This window comes from Thunnus maccoyii, chromosome 8, assembly GCF_910596095.1.
Source record: "Thunnus maccoyii chromosome 8, fThuMac1.1, whole genome shotgun sequence".
Classification (NCBI taxonomy): domain Eukaryota; kingdom Metazoa; phylum Chordata; class Actinopteri; order Scombriformes; family Scombridae; genus Thunnus; species Thunnus maccoyii.
Genome location: NC_056540.1, coordinates 29375101 through 29394537, shown reverse-complemented (window position 1 = coordinate 29394537; position 19437 = coordinate 29375101). Strand labels below are relative to the sequence as shown.

The window sequence follows — 19437 nt, the reverse complement described above, 5'->3', positions numbered from 1 at the left end:
GAGTTATTTTATTGTTCAGGTTTGTTGGTTATATGATGTCAACTAGACTAATGTATCTTCAGTCTTTACATCAACCACAGTAGAAAGTCTCAGACTTTCTTGTGTCATTCTTGACATTTTTGTATGTGAGTTAATGTTCTTCTCACAACGTAAAACACTAAACTAAGCATGAGGTCAATATTCAAGAGCTTGAGTTAAAAGTTTTGGGCAACTTCTTTTTCTTTTTTTATTGTACAATATTCAGTTACAAAACTTTATGGCATATTTCAATAATACAAACCGTACATTCATGTTGAACAGTACGAAAGACAGAAAAATGACAAACAAAAAGAAAAAACACACATTTAAATGTGAAATTAAAATAAGTTAAAGATGCCCTCCAGACATGTTTTAAGATGTATATAAAATAATCTACTTTGAATAATAATTTGTGTCTGAGATGTTTTTTCCACAAAAAAAGTTCAATTATCGTGTTAAAATGCTTAAAATTACATCTCCTCTTTCTCACTCATTCAAAATTCAGGATCTATAAATATGCAAATATTGTTCATCTCAGAAGTTTAACTGCTGAAAACAACACGTCTCCTACTTAAATGTAAAGTCCACGTTCAGTATTTGTGGACTGGAGGCGTCAAGTTTCCACATCACACTGGTGTGAGTTGAATACTGGACCAGGATCAGCTTCCAAACTATTTGTGATGTCACAAATCATGTTCATCCATCCATTTTCCATCACTTATCTGGGAGCGGGTCGCCATGGCAGCAGGCTGAGTAAGGAAACCCAGACATCCTTCTCCCCAGCAACGCCCTCCAGCTCCTCCTGGGGGATCCCAAGGTGTTCCCAGGCCAGGAGAGATATGTAGACCCTCCAGCACATTCTGGGTCTGCCCCGGGGTCTCCTACCAGTTGGATGTGCCCAGAACTCCAGAGGGAGGCGTCCAGGAGGCATCATGACCAGGTGCCCGAACCACCTCAGCTGGCTCCTTTTGATGTGAGAACCCCTCCACCTTATCATGGTGGAGGGGTTCTAGTGTCCCCGTGACCCTGGGAGCTGTGTTGTCGGGGGCAGCAGTAGCCTCTGGTCTGGTCTCCTAAGGCAAACTGGTCCCAGGTGAGGGTCCAGACCAAGAACGATTCATAGATCTCAATGAAGCAGCATTTTAGGCATGTGGGAATCTTGGCTGGAAGAGGGAGACTGGGGCACCCTCCTGGAGCCAGACCTGGGAGGGGAACCTGCTGGCGAGCGTCTGGGCCACAGGGCCCGGTCAGGCACAGCCCAAAGAAATAACATGCTTGTAGGCCGGCCCCTTAAAACTGGATTTTCAATTAGTACAGAGAAATGTTCCAGTTTCAGCAGATGAATGTGAAAACTCTGCACATATACATGTCATTCTGCACAGTGAAGCTCAAACATTAAACTGATGGAACAAGAAAAAAAAAACAACAGATTTTTGAGTGGAGGGGGACTTTAGCTAAGAGTGAGGGTCTTATTCAAGCAACATAAACAAGTCCAATAAAGAAAAACCTTCATCAGATTAATAAATCCATCAGTTTAACCTTTACATATTTACATCTATGAATAGTTTCAGGCTACTTCTGCATGAATGGGTATGTCCAGGACTGTTGTTTTTTTTAACAAGCCGAGTGATTCATCTTCACTATAGAAGATCTTTGGTACAGTACAATGACACTACCGGCGGCTTTCCTGAATCAACAAGCGATGTTTTGCTGACTTTTTCCAGCCGTCAATCTGCTCCCCTGACGTCCATAAATGAGTTTAAGAGATTTATTCATCCGCCTAAAGATAACAATGGATTCAGAGTGTCTACTTTAAAGGATATACATCGTTTTATCAGGTTTTTAGCGAGCTGAAGACCGCGGACATAAAAACTTTGCAATGCGTCCAATATTTGTACAGTGTCAAGTTAGCTAACGTGGCTAACCACCTAGCTTAACCGGTAAACTTGTCAACATCGTAAACCGGTGATGGAGAATAATGGCGGACCCTCCTCCGAGGCTCAGATTGAAGTTTCCGCTGATGTATCGAGAAGATCAAACTCAGAGCTGAAGAAGCTGCGTGTGTTTCAGGTTTATAAGAGGAGGTGGTTTGTCCTGCTGGTGCTGTGTCTGTTAAACTGCTCCAACGCAACGGTGAGTTTCGTCTGAATGGTGACTGAACAAATGTTGATGTTTCTTGTCAAAGTTGGATAATTTAGTTTTCTTTGCAGATACCTAAGTTGCAATTTGAGGATATTCAGTTAGTTGCCTTCAAATTGGACAACTTCCAGCAAATAAATAGAGTAAATAAATGTAATTTGATGTATTTTTTAAAATTTTTAACATTAGCAGTTATTGTATGGAAGACCAATTCTGCCAGAAAAAAAAAAAAAAAATGGATGTTGGGCATGATTAAAAATAAGTCAAAATTATGAGATACTGAGTCAAAGTTTTGACTTTCAATATGAAAATTATGAGATGCAAACTTAAAAAGGTGTTTCCCCTCCCAGCGAGCACCAACTGGGATTTCAACATTGATTTCTAGTCGAAAACTGTTTGATATTTGGTTGAATGTCTTTTTTCTGCTCTCTTTTCAACTAGCTAAAATGCGGTTACAACATCAATGTGTTACAAAACACATTTGTTTAATCATTTTGTTAATTTGTTCCATTGTAGCTTGAAAGAAGCTTGTGAAGGTGTTTCTCCAAAGTCATATTATGCTGGTAGGCGAAATGTGGTTTACACGAGGACGTAGTTTCAACACATTTAATGTTTCATGTGTAATGTCATCAATATGAGGCTATATAAGCTAGTAGAGGAGGAGCCAAATCCGAATACAGTATTCAGAAAAGCACAAATAGTGGGTTTTTACAAATATTTATTTTGTACAAATATTTTAAAAATTATTCGGTTTCAGGAAGAAAAAAGAACATGTCAAATAACAGCACACAGGTTGGGACTCGCAGCGTAGCGAGGTTACATCACTGTCTCTGTCTCTTCAAAGCCATGAGACCTTCAAAAAATCAATAGCACTTAACATAAACATTCAATGTACAAACCTGTGTTGTCACCTTTTACACATAAGGAAATAGTAGCTGCCACTTTAATTACTGCCTTTAAGGGCTTGTTTCCCTTTTCTTTCTGAAATCCTGTGACCTTTGTCGGGCGTTTAATAACAGATGTGGTTGTGAACAGTGCAGGTAGTCGACATGTGGTGCCTCTTTATATTGGGTGGATCTTGATATCATTCCCTGGGGATCTTGTAGTTGTATAGCTGAGTGTGCCCAGAGGCAAGTGTGCCTGTCTCAGTCATGCAAACTGAGCCCCTCCCTCAGCTTTTTTTTCAGGTCCCATGGGACTCGTCCCCTCCATGGGAGCTTTTGTTTCCATGGGACTGGTGTTCCCACTCACAAAAGATGCTCAGCTGGCGGAGGGTCATTCATGATGTGGCAAATTACAGCTGATGAGCCAGTTAGACATAAATCTGTGTGACATTAGCAGCTCCACTGAGAGTTCGGGGCGTGATTTACAAAAACTAGTGGTGTGTTACTGATTGTTTATATTGTAAATTGATTTATCATACATTTTGGAAGTATGTCAATGTAGGTTAGTGTTCATACACAGAATATTTCTTGGTAATGTGGAAAAATTTACTGCAGAACATGAAAAAAACACAGTTTTCATTTGAAATAAATAAAAATAAAGGTGGTGAAACACTAATTGACCTATAATACTTTATGGGTACTGACAGAAATGTATCTTTAAGTGCGGAAAGCTGTCAAGTCCCAAAAGTTGACATTGAATGCTTGCTCACATTTCTAGTCTTAAACTTGAAACTTGAATAATTTTGCCCTTTTTTTAGACTTTTTTATTCAGGAAAAGTTGTTGTGTGGTTGCTTTCTGTTAAAACAAAATAAAATCCAGACTCACAGACATTTGGCTTTATTTTGAATTTGTGATATAGAAAAAAGGTTTTTGTAGAAAAAACATTTTATGCTCCTCAATGTAAGGTATTGAAATTTTTTTTTTCTTGCTTTTTTTTGTCTCAGTATTAGTGTGTCCTGACTCCAAAAAGAACCATAAGAAAAAAAAACAATTTCAAAAGTAATTTGAAGATAAAAAATTACGTTTTATTCTAATCAAAAATCTAAGTAATCCTCATTATGTTGCACTATACAGTATATAAACAGTTTATGGATGATCTGTTTGCTAATTGCAGGTGTACATGTGTGCAGAATTGTAGCTAAACATGTTATTTCAGCTGGAAGGAGCTAATGAGACTATTACAACCCAGTGTTAAATGGATTATGTGGAACTGAGGTAATTTTATGCGTAATTAAAAATACTTTTACATTTTACAGACCAGAAAAGATGCATGGAAAGTAACGCTGCATTTCATTCTTGATTAACCTACTGATTATTTTACTTGATTAATTGATGTTTGTGTGGTCTGTAAAATGGAAGCAAATTGTGAAAAATGTCCATCACGAGTTCCCAGAGGCCATGCTTACAGTCCAAAACCCAAAGATAATCAGTTTATTATTATACAGGACTGTTAAAACCAGAAAATATTCATATTTGGGAAAATTGGAAATTGGAAAAATTGCTTAAATGATTCTCAAAATCATTGCCAATTAATTTTAAGTCGACCAATCGAGCTCTAGTGGAACATTTACATGTTTTATACAGTTTAATTGAAGTAAAGCGCGTTTATATCAGTGATTGTGGACACTTTGCATTGTTTTTAGGAATCTGCATCTGCTTGGATCATTGCAGTATGAAACTCCACTAATAGAAGCTATAACACATGGTGGTATTTTAATTGCGAAGATTCAAGCCATGATGCATCCTAGTTTTGCCAAAAGCAGACCTGTCCTGTTTGCTGGACCTGTCAGGTCTGTAGAATAACAAAAAAATAGGAATGTGTGAAAATGTAATTCTCATCCCGTAAGCTCTCCAGTCTGCAGGGGACAGAGCCGGCATTGTGTGTCCAAATCAGCTGACCAGCGTCAACTCTGCCACATAAATTAGGTTTTCTTCATTGTCCACAAAACTGAGAATTGTACTGCTGCTTACTTTGTTCCAGTGTTAAGTTTAGAGGTCGGATTCATTCAGTCTGTGTGTGTATCAGTCCTGCATGCTGCTTTTTTCACCCTAATTACACTTCTGTTGCTACTACGCAGTTCTCCCGGTTAGTGTGAGTGTATAAATGCTGGGTTAATTTATCAGCAGTCAGATTCAGTGTTGTTGACCTTGTTATGAGATTTACGTTGTAGTATCGTAACCTTGATGTTGGTTCACTGTGTTTATGTGCGCCAAAGAAAACTCGGAAGAATCAGGTTACGGCAGACAATCGGAGAATGTGTTAACATGCGCTGCAGTAATCTGGTCAATGTTTAACAAATATTTACATGCTCACCAAGTATTTTTATAAGATTTCCTTATATGCTGTATAGTGAAAGAGCCCATAGTTTTACTTATATTCTGAATGTCTGTGTTAAGCTATAAAAAACAAGTTATTTGGGGATTAACTATTCCTAATTTTAGCTCCAGCTTAACTGAGACTTTGGATTTAATTATTTAGTTCTAATAATGTGCACTTTTATCCCTCTGCACTGCTGCCATAGAGGTACTGTGATCTCTCTGTGACGGACACATATGTTTAAATATTCATATACCTGAATACATGGTCAAGAAACCAGGTTTCTCCACCAGAAATGTAGCTGTGTTAACTATGTTTCTCTAAATCCTCCAGTAACAGAAATACATGACATTTAATAAATTAAGTCACTACATCATTCTGACAGTAAAATGGTTATTTACAGTATGTTAATCTTCTGCAAATAGAAACACATGGGTTAAAATTATAAACAAAACCAACAATGTCTCAACTTTTAAGCATCAGTGAGTTTTCTACAGACCGTTGTCTCTTTCTTGGATGTATTTTTGCACCTTTTCAGTATTTTTGCATCACAGTATTTATCTTGCTGTCCTCAGATTGTGCAGCAGTCGGTGTCCTGTTGTAGCCTGTTTGGACAGAACGGCTTGTATGTTGTGTTATGTGCGGTCATAGATGGAAAGAACACGCCTGGTTAAATCATAGAAATTCATTTCTGTCTCACATGAGCTCAGCAAGTCTTCTCATTTCCTCCTTTTGTAATCATGTGACTCTCATGCCCAGGTCACATGACTACAAGCGACTGGTTTTGTAGGACTGACCACTAAAAGGATAAACTGAGAAACTGGGGTTGATATGTTTTGATACTTAAGATTGCAGAATCAATGTGTTTGATCAGATCTTAAATATTATTACACATTAAAAATACTCAATATGAGGAATCTTAAAGTTATTCAACCAATTGGAATTTTGAAAGATAATGAAAGATTTTAGGATCCTTTCATCTATTATTAACAGCATACTTTTATCATTATATAATCAACAATATAATTAAATAAAATTGTTGTTATACACTAATTTCATTGATTCACAGCTGAAATTATCCTGTAATAAAATAAGTTAATCATGTTAATGAACTAGAGCTGCAATGATTAGTTGATGGACAGAAAATTAATCAGCAACTATTTTAATCAAAATATTATTTAAGTCATTTTTTTAAGCAAAAACGTCCAAAAGAAATGCTGGTTTCATCTTCTCAACTGGGTTCAATTTGATGCTTTTCTTTCTCATACATGATAGTTATAATATCTAGATAATATCTTTTGGTTTTGGACTGTTGGTCGGACAAAAAAAGATGTTTTAAAGACATCATCATTGATTCTGGGAAACTATTATGATCGATTTTTCACTGTTTTCTGACATTTTACAGACAAAACAATTAATAGATTAATCGATAATGTCAATAATCGCCGCAGTCTTATCTGACATCTGTGGCACAAATCAACCGACGTCACAGACAGAGACTGAAACTTCAGCGTCAGCATCCTGCTGACATCAGCCTTTAGTTTTTACCACGTCTTTGTCCTGAGTCGACATTTTAAAACGCTGGCCGGGGTCGACTCAAATCTTAACACACAGCAGGTTTACAAGAGGTCACTCGGGATTTTATCCCATCTGGTGAAACTGTACTCAGATCGAGGATTTAAAACGATTCCACACAGAGAAACCACACAGTCAAGATTGAACTGATATTCATGTTTTACAAATCATTTGTTTAAAGAACAGACTGATGTGTTATTTCTAAAAATCCACAGCTAATGTTCTGATGTAGCCGACTATCACTTTGCTTCTTCTTCTTCTCTTTTTTTATGCATTTCTCAATTTTGATATTTGTTTTAAGATATTTTAATCTTTTATTTTTTAATAAAAGATATTGTAAAGTGTACATAGGAAATATGTGCTATATTTAAGCAACATTTCAATTATTGTTGCATCTATAAACTATCGAGCATCAATAAGAAAATCACATTTTAATTCCTGAAATCTGGACTTCTTACATTAAGCTTTCTGCAGGGTGCTGATGATGTAATATTTGTGTATTTAGAAGTGCAAACATATCTAAAGCTGCCTTTCCAAAACAATAAATATCACATTTTCATAGAAAATTAGTGTCTTACATTCTTATCTCAGTCTTTAAGAAATACCAACCAATCCCATCCTCAAGTTACAAATACCATTTTGAATATTTTTTTGTCAATATTGACGTTATTAGTCTTCCATAGTGCGTTTTATTTCCCCAAATTAGTATTAACAGTCATTTTATAAGAGCGGCTTGAACTTTTAGTAGACAGACCTAAGTTTTGAATAAAACCTGTCACGTGTGTTCCCAGATATGGCTGACCTTTGCACCAGTAGCAGACCAGTCTGCCGAGTACCTGAATGTCAGTCTGGAGGATATCAACTGGTTATCACTGGTCTATATGGTGGTGGCCATACCGCTCAGCTTCGGGACCACCTGGATGCTGGACACCTTCGGGCTTCGGATCACGGTACAAACTGCACTCTGAACACTAATAAGGTGTTGTTGTATAATCAGCATGTTTTCATTGACACATTATAATGAACCTGTACATTTTCCAGCTACCCTACTGTTCCTTTTTTTAACACTGGAGGATGTGTTTAATTATACCAGTTCAAACTGTCGGGTCAACACAAACATTTAACCGAGTGGCTTTTAGAAGTGTGGAGGAAAGCAACAGTCCAGGAGGAGAAAGATATTAATAGTCTTAAAGATGTTTCTGCTGGAAGGCTTCTGCACAGGAAGCTAAACTGAAGGAACTGACATCTGTGTCAAGAGAGGAAATCACACTGGAGTCTTTACTGGTAGTTTAAAAAGAGGAATCGTGTTTTTAAACTGTGACTCAGCATGTCGGTGTAACGGCATGAGACCATGTCAGATCATTTTTAAAAAGAAAAACAAGCAAAAACCTCCAAAGTGACTGAATATGAATGATGAATAAATACAATATGACAATAACCTTGAAATAAACTGTAACAAGAAACAGACAATTACAACAAATCAGGACAGAAACGACATAATACAAAGAAATGGCAGATACATTTTAATGTCTAACAGTTGTTTGTCCATCGTTTTGCTCTAAACTGAAATATCTCAACAACCTTTGAATAGGTTGTCATGGTTCCTGGAGGATGAATCCTGATGACTTTGTTGATTCTTTGACTTTTCCTCTCGTGTCACCAGCAGGTTGACGTTTGTCGTTCTGAGATTGTAATTACTTACTAAATACCTGCAAAACTAACGACATTCTCATCAGCCTCAGATGCACTTTGTGTTGGAAATACAAATGTTAGTCGGCTAAACCAGGATGATAAACCTGCTAAACATCAAACACGTTAGCATTTAGCTCAAAGCGCTGCTGTGACACATTATACACATATAATGTATGTAATGTAATATACAAGTACAACTGACTGTACACTCTTAGTGTGGTTGTTTTGTGTAATATTATAACATAACTAACATATAAATAAATGTCTCTGTGTCTTTTCTTTAATGCATACATTGTGTGACGTAAACTTTATAAAGGTTTTTCCAATGACTGGGCATCTAGCAGCTCTATCCTGGGACAAATTGTCTGTTGCACGAGAACTGATGTTGTGTTGTGTGTAGACAAAGAACTGTGTAGTAAACATGAGCAGTGATACAGTGAAGTGCAGAACAGTTACAGCAGTTATCTCTCGGTACCGAAGACGGAGGAATAAAATGTGGATAATCTCTTGAATGCGTCTGACCTTTCACCTCTCTGCTATCTGGACTTTGCAGCTGATTCTGGGGTCCTGGTTGAACATGTTCGGAGCCCTGCTGCGCTACTTGGGGACCCTGCCGGGTGAAAGTTTTACAGTCCGATACATAGTAGTGATGTCGGGTCAGACCCTCGGTGCCCTGGCTCAGCCCCTCATCATCTTCACCCCCACCAAGCTGGCAGCTCTCTGGTTCCCCGACCACCAGCGCGCCACGGCTAACACCATCGCCTCCATGTGTGAGTGAATTACTGTTTATTATTACTGAGAGCTCAGTGTGACTTTAGCAACTTGATGGGAATCAGATATAATAATATAAAAGATAATATAATATGAAAGAAAGCAGGAATAACTTGCATTCTAATTATTATCAGATGCTTTGAAATCATGGAACATGTTTGATTATTACTTTTGACTTTGTTGAAAGTAACAATCTTATCGTTTTGTTTAATCTGTCGGTCACATGAGCAGCTAATAAACCTTTGAACGTCTAAAAGCTGTTTCACATGTGGAGTTGTTTAATGGCAACTGAGGAAAAGAAAACTACTTATTTTACTTTTTTTTGGCCCATCCATCATCAGAGGTCCTTTCCTTTTGCAAAAAAAACACATTCGGCTGATTAAATAATGACAACAGCTTGTGAATTTTGGTAAAACTGGACCAAACTTTAATAGAAAAAACACAGCGAAATGCAGGTGAGGCTTGAAAAATATCAGATTGATGAAAAACATTTAGGTAAAAAGTACAGAGCAAAACTAAAAAAAAATCAGCCCTTGTGGAAAAAAGAAGATACGAGTTTCACTGTTGGTGTTTAATCCCTCAGATTGTCTAAAAGACAATAATTTACTTTTTCTATAAATGTTTCTTAATCATTTATTTTCCTAGATTATTTGACCCAAAATTTAAACAATGTTACTTAAATAAAGTTTCGTGGTTACTATTATTGTTGTCAGTGTTATTATTATTTACATTATTATTTGTGAGTCATATATTTCTTTGTGCTTTGTGTCATGTTGACCAGTTGTCGTCAGTTTCAGTGTCAGCGTGTGCTGTAAAGTTTAGGGAGGCTCATGTGTACACAGTAACGTCCAGAGATGATTAACCAGCATAAAACAGTTCATTTGATTTATGGTTTTATTGTGTAAAGGAAGAGAAATAAGTTCTATAGAAATTTCTAGACTTAATGAAAAGAGACCAAATAAGAGCAAGTAGAAGAAGAAGCTTTTTTATGTATTCAGTATTTAAAGATAAGAACTGAGACGTCTGAAACTGGGAATAGAAAGTGTAGTAAGTCAGCATTGATTCTTTATTTAGGACAGAAGCCAGAATAACTCCCACTTCTGGTTTCCCTCCTCAGCCAATCCCCTGGGCGTCCTCCTCGCTAACATCATGTCACCCGTGATGGCTGAAACATCTGCACGCATCCCCACCTTGGTGAGTTGAACTAAGAGGAAGTCTTCTGTGTTGTGAAGGACTCCGGCAGTTCAGTGTCACCAATTAGTTTTGATTCACCTTTGATCATTGAACCAGTTTAATAGACCAGTTGGATATAATCTGGGAGGGAAAAGCAAACAAACTCTTGATAAACCCTCCGCCCTGCTACATGCCAAGCAGACATTGTTAGCGACTGAGCATTTAGCCGCTAAAGAGCCAGAAGTATTTCTCAAAAGTATGATAATGATGCTCTGTTTATGTGTAAATAAACAACCGTTTGCATTGTATATTTATTAGCCTGCTGTACACTTCTCCTGCTCCCAACTGGCCCAAAAAACTCATTGTTGCAGCTTTAATGATGTAAAAGTTGAACCAGCTGCTGTTGAAGCTCTCTGAGCCAGATGTGTAAACAGATGTATGAATGTATCAGAATGTGTCGTGCAGATACAGCAAATATTTACAGATATTACCATATAAATAAAATCAGATGAACTACACGTCCATTCATTTATGGCACATCCCACTTAACTGCATTTTTAAAGAGAAAAATGCCCAAATTTTCTGGTTCCAGCTTCTTAAATGTGAATATTTTCTGACATCTTTATTCATTCTGTGATTTTAAACTAAACATCTTCGGGTTGTGGACTGTTGGTCGGCACAAAACAAGACATTTTAGCATTTTTTCCAAACAACTAGTCAATTAATTGAGAAAATAATCATCATATGATCGTTAGTTGCAGCCCTACTTAACACCCCCCCCCCCCTCAAATAAACATGGCTTGACAAGGTCGGCCTAGAATCACAGGACTCCCTCAGTGCATTGTGGGATTGCAGCAGTTGAACCGGTGTGTATCTGTGGCTCTGAGCGCCTCACCCTGCTAATGATGATAAACGGTCTTTGATTTAAGGTGCTAACATCCATTTATCATCATATTACCTGTGTTTTCCTCCTCCAGCTGCTTGCCTATGCAATCCCCGCATGCATCATCTGTTTCCTAGCAACAGTCGGGATACGGAGCAGCGCCCCCCCGACGCCGCCGTCAGCCAGCGCTGAGCTCTCCACCTCCGAGCCCTTCGTACAGGGGATCAAACTGGTAAGGACGCACGAGGACAGAGAAGACAGATGTGCTGGAGCTTTCACGTCTTCACATCACACTCACACTCATCACTCACTGCATATGGGAGCAGTACCGGTCCAAACTAGCTGTGATGTCATAAAATCATTCTTGCACGTACACGCCTTGAACTGAGATTTAAGGTGAGCACAGAGAAACTTTCCTCCTGCAGCCTCCTAGTGTCAAACTCTGCACGTACAGTCCAGACAGAAAGTATTTGGAGACATTTTTACACGTATTTGTCCTTCAGGCCAAGTCTCAGCTTTAATATGAGCAGGTTTACATCAACATAGAAAGAACTGTGTGTGAGGTAAAGCTCTTTTAACACATAGTACCCAAAGTTTAGGGATTAAAAAGTAATTGGACAGATGCACAAAGACAAATAAAATCATCATATTTAATATCTGGACTCTGGCTGAGCCTCTTTACTACATCCAACTCCATAACGACTGAAGAGTTTATCATGAATCATCATCATCATCATCTGGGTGCAATAATCAAATATTCAGATAGACAGGCAGGAAACCAGACCAGAAGGAAACCAGAAGGAGCCAATCACTCATACGTTTACAGATGTTTATGATATTCATTTTAAAACCTCATTAAAATGCAGTTGAACACTTAAGTAACTTCATTAAAAACAATATAGTTTAATCTAAAACACTGCTGATGTTGTTAAGGTGGATCGTACTCAGGTCAGCTGGTGTTGGTACAGTATCTGCTGCTCATGCTCACAATGATGTTATTGATACTGTAGCTGCAGTGTTTCTATCAGTGCTGAAATGATGATAGTTGGTTCATTCAGAGGAAATTAGTTTACAGTTTTAAGTGATTCAACAAAAAAATGCAGGACATTCCCTCCTTCAGCTTCTCAGATGTGGGGATTTCCTGCTTTTCATCTTTTTTAACTGAATCTCTTTGTGTTGTCGACTGTCAGTCGAACAACACAAACATTTTGAAGATGTCACGTTGAGCTCCTGAAACTGATTAGATTAAATCAGATTAGATTAGATTTAATTTGTGAAAATGTGTTTTACGTCACAAGATATACATAACAAAACAGAAACAATCCACCACTCATCAAAGCGTTACTCATCTTTGTATTATAGTTAAATATTACAAACATGCAGCTGCTTCCACATCGACATCTTATAGTTTAAAAGATGAACTGAAAAAAAAGAATTTATGGATTAATCACTAATAAAAATATTCACTAGTAGAATCTAGTTTCTACTCACAACATGACATTTCTACTGACAGCATTTATAAGCTGGACAATGACACTTCATTCACCTCCTCTGCACCAGCAGCAGCAGCAGCAGCAGCAGCGTTACCCGCGGCGACGGAGTTTCTACCTGCAGCGACTGACATTTCTCTCCGCAGCGATGTCGTTTCTAACCGGGCCGATGATGAGTGTGTGTGTGGTGATGACTTTTCTACCTGCAGTGAGGATGTTCTTACCCTCCTCAATGACATTTTCACCTGAATCTGCTGCTGATATTTTATTTCTACCTCCTGGATTTGTCTTTTCTAATAATTTATTGCACAAGTTTCATGGTGGCAGATCTGATGTTTCCCTTCATGTTTAGTTTTCTAGAACCGGATCAGATATTTAACTATACATTGTATTTCAGTGGTGGGTGTAAATGGGGTAACAGATATGTGACAACCAGCACACCAAAAAACATCCCATGTTCCATGTTAAAGGATAATTTCAGGATTTTACAATTTGGGTTTAATTTATGCTTGAATTATCTTTTAACAAGGGAGGAAGTTTGGGAGAGATGTTTCCTAGGGTTTTCAAAATTTGATTAATATTCTGTATTTTCATTTTTTTTAAAAACAGTCTTCAGTATTAGTTGTAGTCTTTTTACTGCACTTCCATAAAGGTGGGATTTTGTGTGAGAGGCAGATTAAAGTCTCAAAATCAATGTGGCGGAGGCCGACACATCCTGACTGTAAGTCTGTAGTCAGTAGTATGTTAAAGCTGCAACAGTGGATCCTACAGTTCCCATAATGCAACTCAATAGTTTTTCCAGGACACCGGCCCTGGTTGGTAAACGTTCCTGTCTTTTGTAACACTTTGTTACAGTTTATTTTCTCAGACTGTTACAGCTGATTTCACTGGCTGACAACTAGTAAACTGGTCTTCTGATGTGAGTTTCCCTTTAACAACAATAACTGTAAAGGTTGTTTCTGCTTCCTTATTCAAAGTAAGGTGTTAAGAGGAGAGTGTGTTGTGTGTTGTACAGTTTGTAAAACCCTTTGAGGCAAAGTATTTTGATAAGTGATTAATTAAAAAAAAAAGCTAAAATTCTCTTGTTCCAGCTTCTTAATGTGAATATTTTTAGTTTCTTTAATCCTCATATGATTTTAAACTGAACTCCCAACTATCTTTGGGTTGTTGACTGTTGACAAAAGAAGACATCTTTGGGAAACACTGATTGACATTTTTGATGATTTTCTAACATTTTATGGACTGTTAATTGATTAAAATCATTGATAATGAAAATAATGGTTAGTTGGAGCCCTAAAGAAAATAATTAGACACAGAAATTCACGTGTAAATCTAAACAGTTTGGTTTATGTTGTAGCAACATTGCTGCTGGTCTCTGGAGGACTCAGTGTCTTGCTCAGCGGCATTTTAATGCTGGTTTGGGAGGGAAACCTGCATCCAGTCTAGTTCTCCCACTTTGATTCTGTTGGACATGTTCAAATCCTATTCTTTTGTTTACAGCAAATTCATTTTGTATTTGTTTGATCACTTTGGCATTATCTTTTATTTTCAGTTTTCATGTTCTCTTTGTGAGCTGATACTTTTATTTTGGCGGTACAGTGACCTCGTTCTCCTTGGACGATCAGTCTTTTCTTAACGAGCTCTCTCTCTCTCTGTCTCCTCCTCAGTTACTGAAGAACAAAGCCTACCTCGTGCTGCTGCTGTGCTTCGGCTCCGGCATCGCTGTCTTCACCTGCTTCTCCACACTGCTGGAGCAGATCCTGTGTGTGCAGGGATACACCAACGTAAGCACGCCACAGGATAAGACTCCATATTGATTCATTAGGGGGTCAATTAGGTGTTATTGTTATCAGATGAGCAATAAAATCAACACATGCAGCATATATGAGAATAAATGTTTGTGGTTTTACACACACAGCAATGAATGTGAGCAAAAATAAGAGCAAAGACTAAATAAATACTAATATTAAAAGTATATAAATGTCTGTTTCAACAGTTAAAATTATTTTCAGTAACAGATGGAACCAAATGTCTCCAACATACTAGATGCATTTTGTTTTAGAAACACGCTCTGATGATATTTAATAAACCTGTAACATCTCATCTCTGCAGGACTTTGCCGGCTTGTGCGGCGCTCTCTTCATCGTGTTTGGCGTCGTGGGCGCCGGCGTGCTGGGTCTCTACGTGGACAAAACCAAGAAGTTCACCGAAGCCACGAAGATCAACATGAGCCTCACCGCTCTGGCGTGCATCGCCTTCTCAGTGGTGAGAACACCACACAGTGAGGGTTGAAAGATGAAGACTTGTTTATTTAAAGCAGAGGAAACAGTCTGATGACGAGTGGAAGTTTGTTTTAATGAAGTTTTTTTAGTTACAGGTTGAAAACAGCAAATCATCTGTTCAAACGGCTAAAGTGTTTTGATATATTTTAGAAAACAAACCCTCTGTTGCTGATGGAGAGAAGGTTTCATGATACTAACATGACTAACTTAAACACTGTAGTGTTGATAAAGTTTGTGTTTCTTGAATCTTTCCAGGTGTCTCAGATGCGAGAGCAGAAAGCCGCCGTGGCCGCCGTCTGCTCTCTCTTTGGCTTTTTCGGTTTCTCCATTTACCCGGTTGCCATGGAGCTGTCCGTCGAGTGTTCGTACCCAGTCGGAGAAGCAACATCAGCCGGACTCATCTTCATATCAGGGTACTACTGATGTCTGAGCAAAACATACATGTAAAAGTCTGATCAAGGGTTTTCCAAATATATCTGGATTTTCTAAATGGTGCAGATCAGTTAAAACTTAATTATCTTTTATTATTTAATGGTTTCTGCTGAAAGAAAACTGTTTACAGCAGTTCACAGTGAATTAGCAGCTCAGAATGTGCTTTAAATAGAATATAGAGAGGAAAACAAGGAGAAACGGGTTGTTGATTACAGGGCTGCAACAATTATGTTCATTATTGATTAATCTGCACATTATTTTGTTAATTAATCCATTAATCGTTTGGTTTATTAAATGTCAGAAAATAGTGAAAAACACCCTGCATCACGTCCTAAAGCCTGAAACAGTCTAAACAGTCTGAAACCCAAAAATGATTCAATGTACAGCAAGAAAAGCAGTAATTCTTCCTAATAAAGAAGCTGGAAACAATGAATGTTTGGCATTTAGTTGTTCCTAGTTGATAATGCAGCCATAATCCCTCAAAGTGAGTTAAAAAGACAATAAATTGTCTTTTTCTTTTGCTGCAGATGTTTTATCTTATTTCCATCCAGATTTGTATTTTACATTCTTTAAATCAGATTTCATCTGTTTTATTATGTTATTGTGTGAGAGGCAGATTAAAGATAACAAGATGCTCACAATCAATGAGACAATGTTTTAAAAACATTTAAACTCTGATCAGTTCCTGGACTTCAAACAAAACCAAACAACCATAACTGATGGTTTATATTATTATTACATTGGCAGCTTTTCTTCTGTCCTCCTGTGAGATCAATCACAGATTACAGAGACTAAAGTATTTTTTAATTCCTCATTTTGGTCTTTCTTATTTATATTAATAGTGATTGTTTCCTTGTGATCTTCTCCAGACAGATCCAGTCTGTTCTCTACATAATCCTCCTTCAGGCTTTGACCAATCGGATCGCTGACTCTCCGCTGTCAACGTGCGGCGATGCGGTCCTGAGCTGGAGGGGTAGGTCACACTGTGAACCTCTAACGAAGGAGAAACAAACCTCGCAGCGTCCTCACACTCACTCCGTCTGCTCTTTTTTTTTACTTTGTTTTGGTTTAAAGCAACAAAGACTTGATAAGTGGCTGAACTGGAGTATCTTTCTGTTTACTGACTCCAGTAACTGTTTGTTTTCCTCCGTCAGTGCCCATGCTGGTGATGGCAGGACTCTGCAGCCTTTTCACCTGCTGCTTCGTTATTTTCTTCCACACGCGGTACAGACGACTGGAGGCTGAAGAAGCCGCCACCTACGGGACCAAACAAAGCAACGTCTCCACCGCCGCTGAGCACGCTCCGGCGGTGGAGACGTGAACCTGCTCACGGGTCGCTCACACCATGACACGGACTACAGTCTGTTTTATTTGGTACGAAACAGGGTTGAAAAGCAGTTTGTTTTAGTTTATGTAACCTCTGATTTATGGGTAAAATAGTTTTTTTTTTAAAGCAAGACATTCCTGTGTGTATTAATTCTTTTGTATGACGTCGGGGCCAAAACCAGAAACTACCTTCATACTGTAGCTACTAACAAGTAACATGTAACCCTTAGAAGCTCATCCACTGTTTATCTGCAGAAATACACTCAGCAGATTATTCTCATTGTTCATTCAATAAATGCATCACAGACACACTATTTCCAGTAACTAGTTAGCAGGGAAAGTGGACATAAAAATGTAACTTTCCTGCATTAATTATGTGGCTGTAATTGATATTTTTTTATAAAAAAAATAATGCATCAAATAACTGTGTGTAGTGTCAGAGGTGTTGCTCATAGAGAATTATCAGTGACTCTGCAGCTCCTCTCAGCTTTACGGAGCTTTATAACGAGTTTCATCTCATTGTTTATCTGTCTGGCTGCAACTTTACTGTTTTGGTTGACTCTCACGGCTCTCATAGTGTTGTTATCGGCAGCAGCAGGTAGCCACTTACATAAAAAAAAGCTCTAAAAAGCCACTGTACACGACCTGCTCAGCACCAAACAGGAAACAGACACAGTTAGCTGTAGACTAGCTGGTGAACATAGCGGAGCATTCAGCAGCTAAAGAGCCAGATGTTTCCCTCAGTGTTTTGTCTAAATTCTCAGGATTTCCTCCATCAGTCACCAAAGCAAAGACCTGAACTGTTGCCCGACTCACAACACAGCAGGACAAACTGTGTTACCTTCTTTAACTGTGGAGACGCTTGTTGTTTCTTTAGCATACTGACGACAAAACCTGAAGTTTCTGATCACACAAACATTTTTCTGCTGTCAGACTCCGACGGAGCTGCTTGAAACATCTGGATGTGATGTCACATCATCATGGGCACATATGTATAGAAATAAGAAACATACACTGATGAACGTTTGATCAAACTGCAATAAAACCACTTTGAACGGTGCTGCTGACTAACACAGTTTTAAAATGTTATCATTTTAGACATTAAAGCAGATTTTTTCTGCTTGTTTCAGACCAAACATGTCGATGAGCAGATAAACCAAACAGAATAACACTGTTGTAATCTCATCATGTTGATTTATGTGTGTTTGTACTGTGGAAGAAAAAAAACCAAATAACACCACCCAAGATGTTCAAATACTAACAGACGCTCTGAAACAGGTTGGAAGCATTAAAGACAAAGACGTTTGTGCAATAAAGATGGTCAGTACTGATTCTGTTGAATATTAAAATGAACTGTGGTGTCATTGATGCACATATAGATATTGTATATATGGTAATGTATGAGTGACATGTCTGTATGCCTTTTTTTTTAAGATTGTAAAAAGTGTCCTTATTAAAGCTGACAAATCTTTCTTTTGGGAGTTAATGTGTTCATAATACTGTAAATAACTAACATGATTAAAATGACATGATGAGTTATGTGTTCTTTTGTTTTTCTTGAAGAGGAAACAGGCTTATCTAACTTTATATTTCCAGTTTTCTCAGATATGGTCATCTGAAGAGCACATTAAGATTCTTATCTTGTTAAAAAATCCAGAATCTATGAAAAGGCAAATACAGTTCATTTCCAAAGTTCAACTGATGGACACAAAGATACTTTCTTCACTGTAAAATCCGTTCTTGTTGCATATTGAACCACAATTGGCTCCAAACTAGTTGTGATCTCACGCTGGTTGCAGGTAAACGTGTTAAATAAAATTTAAGTTGAGCACAGAGAAACTTTTCCTCCTCCAGCAGATGAAGGTGAAAACAGCCTCCCAGCGTCCGACATCGTTCTGCACATGAAGGTCAAACACTTGAGAATAAAATCTCACCTGTTTGGCTCTCGAGGCCGCTCAGCTGGAACGGCAGCGACATGTTTTTATTCAGTGTGTTGAGTATTTAAAGGACGTTACCGCAGTATATTTTCCTCTAAAGGTTTTGTGATGTATGTAAGTTCTGTTTTCGAGGCAGACTTCTTGTACAACAGCAGCGACACTGAACAAAAACTGCTCAGACGGTTTTATTGTACAAGTTTTAATCAGCTGTACATGTGGTTCTTCATATCAGCGGTGGGCAACACTGACTGGCTGGAAACAGATGTTTCATAAAAGGTTAAAATGGGTTCAAATGACAAAAGAAAAACCAAAACATCTGCTGGTTTCAACTGAAATCTGAAGTCTGGAGTTCCCATAAAGAAACCTTCAAATAAAAAAAGCTGTTTGCTACATTATGAAGGTTGTCTGAGATTATTATTTCATCAAAAACGTTCATTATTCATAATCAAGATGACCG

General features: G+C 37.9%; 1 protein-coding gene across 1 annotated transcript; it reads left to right on the top strand.

Annotated features, from left to right (window-relative positions):
* The first annotated feature begins 500 nt into the window (after nt 1-500).
* slc49a3 (solute carrier family 49 member 3) lies at nt 501-18582 on the top strand. The gene is made up of 10 exons (XM_042419865.1): nt 501-2151; nt 7786-7944; nt 9240-9456; nt 10575-10651; nt 11608-11745; nt 14671-14787; nt 15116-15268; nt 15541-15698; nt 16587-16690; nt 16872-18582. Exons 1-10 carry the CDS (start codon nt 1987-1989, stop codon nt 17036-17038), a joined length of 1455 nt encoding a protein of 484 aa, XP_042275799.1. The 5' UTR covers nt 501-1986; the 3' UTR covers nt 17039-18582.
* Nucleotides 18583-19437: the final 855 nt, after the last annotated feature.

Bases quoted from the DNA above. Each gene is read 5' to 3' on its own strand.
- slc49a3 (XM_042419865.1), top strand. From the start codon at position 1,987: ATGGAGAATAATGGCGGACCCTCCTCCGAGGCTCAGATTGAAGTTTCC. The intron at 2,152-7,785 runs GTGAGTTTCGTC...GTGTGTTCCCAG, and splicing joins TAAACTGCTCCAACGCAACG to ATATGGCTGACCTTTGCACC. The intron at 10,652-11,607 runs GTGAGTTGAACT...TTCCTCCTCCAG, and splicing joins CTGCACGCATCCCCACCTTG to CTGCTTGCCTATGCAATCCC.